Source organism: Lactuca saligna, chromosome 6 (assembly GCF_052625555.1).
Source record: "Lactuca saligna cultivar CGN05327 chromosome 6, ASM5262555v1, whole genome shotgun sequence".
NCBI lineage: Eukaryota > Viridiplantae > Streptophyta > Magnoliopsida > Asterales > Asteraceae > Lactuca > Lactuca saligna.
Window position 1 is genome coordinate 166,084,084 of NC_136422.1, and position 4,060 is coordinate 166,088,143.

General features: G+C 36.3%; 1 protein-coding gene across 1 annotated transcript; it reads left to right on the forward strand.

Annotated features, from left to right (window-relative positions):
- Window positions 1–601: 601 nt before the first annotated feature.
- On the forward strand, window positions 602–3,816 carry LOC144999611 (phospho-2-dehydro-3-deoxyheptonate aldolase 1, chloroplastic-like). Its single transcript, XM_078958737.1, has 5 exons — window positions 602–1,246; window positions 1,784–2,061; window positions 2,649–2,925; window positions 2,992–3,237; window positions 3,347–3,816. The coding sequence occupies exons 1-5, from the start codon at window positions 665–667 to the stop codon at window positions 3,602–3,604; spliced, it is 1,641 nt and encodes a 546-aa protein (XP_078814863.1). The 5' UTR covers window positions 602–664; the 3' UTR covers window positions 3,605–3,816.
- The last annotated feature ends 244 nt before the right edge of the window (window positions 3,817–4,060 follow it).

Here is a 4,060-nt window from a genome sequence, read left to right on the forward strand (position 1 = left end):
TCACAAAACAACAAAACAAAACATGCATAAAAAATTACTTACAAACCAAATCCTCATAAATTACATTTATTATCTTGATAATAAATATTTCTTACAGTGTTAATCTTGACACAAACCCGTTGATACTTTAACATTAACATAATGTATATCTAGTCCAACCCCAATTTCAAATTTATCGTGTTGTGTTTACATGATAAAACAACTCAAGCATTTCCGATGTGAAAATTACATTAGAATTAACTTCTCAATAGAAAAAACGAAATTCAGAAACTTAAATCAAAGGATTTGACGGACAATTGAATGTATGGATTATAAGTCTTAATAAAAATCTGAACAGAGAAGTAGATGTGGGATAAGTTAAACACTTGATTAACGGGAAGTTTATAGGGTTAAAATGACATTAACCCAAATTATAGTTATTTTGAATATTTTTTATTTTTTGTAAATTTGTAAATTTTTTAAAATAATAATATTATAATCATTTTACCGATATAAAGTTAAAATGAAACATTTAATATGATAATTTTTTTTCCCTTTTCCTACCAAACCCCCTCGCCAGTACTCCCACCCACCTCCACCCCCTTATTATATAAGTATATAACCACTCATTTCCTGATGCACCAAACCCCTAAAGATACCCCTGGATCACAAGCTATTTACGAAAATGGCACTCTCAAGCACCAATTCTCTCCTACCCACCAAATCCTTCCAAATTCAATCTCTCCCACCACCATTAAAATCTCTTCCGACCACCACCGCCGCCACCTCCTCCACCAGAGTCATCCAGCCAATCTTTGCCGTCCATTCGCCGGACCCATCAAAAACTCCGATTGACAAGTCGTCGTCATCAAAACCTTCATCCCCTGCCACCGCCACCGCCGCCACCTCCACCACCACCACTCCAAAAGTCACCTCCACGACAAAAACCCCAGTTCCTAACAAATGGAGCATAGACAGCTGGAGAACCAAAAAGGCACTTCAACTTCCCGAATACCCAGATCAAACAGAGCTCGATTCGGTGCTCCAAACCCTCGATTCATTCCCACCTATTGTGTTCGCCGGAGAAGCACGCCACCTGGAGGAACGGCTCGGAGAGGCTGCCATGGGAAATGCGTTTCTTCTCCAGGGTGGTGATTGTGCTGAGAGTTTCAAAGAGTTTAATGCCAACAATATTCGTGATACTTTCAGAGTGATTCTTCAAATGGGTGCTGTGTTGATGTTCGGAGGTCAAATGCCTGTCATCAAGGTCAATTCTTTATTCATTACTCTCATGTTTTCTATGATTTCAAGTTAACCCCTTTTCGATTTTCTGGGTAATTCATTCAATCTGGACTCAATTTGAATCCAATTTTATATCAAGTAAGCAACCTGAATTAAAATTTGAGAAAAAGATTATAAAGCTGAAACCTTTATGTATACTAATAAAAATTATGATTTCTTCTCCTTCAATTTCATAATGATTATATGAATCTCTGAAAGCCAACAAATATAACATCTTTTCATGATATATAATATAATATAATATAACTTTTTGTCCAACAACCAAACATCTAAAATATCTCAATTCTCTAAATAATACAAAGTTGAAAACGGGTGCGGATCATAATCTATTATTTTCTAATATCTTAGTAAAAAATTCAACTAAGAAGTTGATGCTATTGATTTAGGTTAAAAGATTGAAGGGTGAATTAGATCATTACATGAAACGATTGAAGATCTTGTTCGTGTTTGAGCTCGAAATTTCGAATTAATTTTGGATTCTTGTCAAATTTGATGAAAACAGGTAGGAAGAATGGCTGGTCAATTTGCGAAACCCAGATCAGATAATTTTGAGGAGAAAGATGGAGTGAAGCTACCAAGTTACAGAGGAGATAATGTAAATGGCGATGCCTTTGACTTAAAGTCAAGAACACCAGATCCTCAAAGATTGATTAGAGCATATTGTCAATCTGCAGCCACTCTTAATCTTTTGAGGGCTTTTGCCACCGGAGGGTATGCTGCGATGCAAAGGGTTACTCAATGGAATCTTGATTTCACCGAGCAAAGCGAACAGGGTGATAGGTATGTTGTTCGTTTTTTGGTGATCCATGATCTTTCATCGTCACAAGTTTTGAAATTTATGATGGGTATAATAGTCTTTTAAGATCTTTTATAAAAATCTTGGAGTCATGTTTCGTGATTCTTGATTTTTGTTAGAGCTGGCAATGGGTCGTGTGGGGTTGGGGAGATTTTCAACCCAACCCACCCTGGTTGACCCGGTTGACCCATTTAATATTCAATGTTTAAATAAATAAAAAAACTTAGACTTTAGTTAAATTAGCTATTAAACAAACCCAAAAAATTGTACGAAGTTAAAAAGAAACAAAACCACAACTTACTTCTCCGCATAACGTTCATAAAAACTTTACGGTTTTGTTTTTGTACCTTTTTAATTTATAAGATTAAATAAAAACAAATATAAAATTAAATCTTAACGGGTTGGGATCACGTTATAAATTTCAACCCCAACCCAACTATTTTAATTAAACGGGTTGAAAATCTCAACAAAACCTGCTAACTCTGGGTTGGGTCGATTTTTGTTGACTCTAATTATTGTATGATTTTAGATACATTTAGTGATGAGAATTTTATGTGAGGATTTTAATTAGGTACCTTGAGCTAGCTAGCCGAGTTGACGAGGCACTCGGGTTCATGTCAGCTGTTGGGCTTACACCCGATCACCCAATCATGACAACTACTGATTTTTGGACATCACACGAGTGCTTACACTTGCCTTATGAACAATCACTCACAAGACTAGATTCAACTTCAAGTTTGTATTATGATTGTTCGGCCCATTTCTTATGGGCCGGAGAGCGGACACGTCAGCTCGATGGTGCACACGTTGAGTTCCTAAGAGGAATCGCAAATCCACTTGGAATTAAGGTAATTATGATCTTTCTTACACCCTTTTGATGAAAAAGAGCTAAAATTACGATTTTGTCCTTGTAGGTGAGTGACAAGATGGATCCGAATGAGTTGGTGAAGCTTATTGACATCTTGAACCCTCAAAACAAGCCCGGGAGGATTACAATTATAACAAGAATGGGGGCGGAGAATATGAGGGTCAAACTTCCGCATCTTATTAGGGCGGTTAGAAGAGCCGGTCAAATTGTGACATGGGTTAGTGATCCCATGCATGGCAACACCATTAAGGCTCCATCGGGACTCAAAACTCGTCCTTTTGATGCTATTAGGGTAAGCTACCTGTCTCATTTACTCTTATTATCAACTTTATAAAAAATGAAAAAAGCTTAAAACTATACGTGTCGTTTGTTTGAAGTCTAATGATATGTTGTTGTAATAGGCGGAAGTGAGAGCATTCTTTGATGTGCATGAGCAAGAAGGAAGCCATCCGGGAGGTGTTCATCTTGAAATGACGGGTCAAAATGTGACCGAATGCATTGGTGGTTCAAGAACCGTGACATTTGATGACCTCAGCTCACGTTACCACACCCATTGTGACCCACGGCTCAATGCGTCTCAATCATTGGAGCTTGCTTTCATCATAGCCGAGCGACTTAGAAAGAGAAGAATGGGTGTTCAACAATCTTTGTCACTTTGAGAGTTTATTGATTGCTTGTGGTTTGATTGTGTTATGAAAGTTGTGGTTTGTTTTTAGTTTAAGAGAAGTATGGTTTTGTAATGTATGTGTATACTTGAAGAAGGTAATGACTTCGAGAGTGGAAATGAGGAAGTGAAATAAGAAGTTATGTATGCATTCGTACACAAAATTTATGCCAATGTTATATAGTAATGGACCAATATATTATATAATTGTATGCAATGGGTGGTTACATACCTAATATTATGATTTTGAAATTCAGGGAGTGTTTGGATACGAAAAAAATAGGTTGGTTGTGTTTGGATAGGAAAAAAATAGGTTGGTTATTGTTTATTGTTTAATCCCACTACAATAAGCAAATTTAAATGTTTGGATAATAGTTTTTAAAAATCAGTTTATTGTGGTAGGAATAAGTCAAATAAGATGATTTTAATAAGTTAATCAAAACACATTTTA

Bases quoted from the DNA above. Each gene is read 5' to 3' on its own strand.
- LOC144999611 (XM_078958737.1), top strand. From the start codon at position 665: ATGGCACTCTCAAGCACCAATTCTCTCCTACCCACCAAATCCTTCCAA. The intron at 1,247-1,783 runs GTCAATTCTTTA...TGATGAAAACAG, and splicing joins GTCAAATGCCTGTCATCAAG to GTAGGAAGAATGGCTGGTCA. The intron at 2,926-2,991 runs GTAATTATGATC...TTGTCCTTGTAG, and splicing joins CAAATCCACTTGGAATTAAG to GTGAGTGACAAGATGGATCC.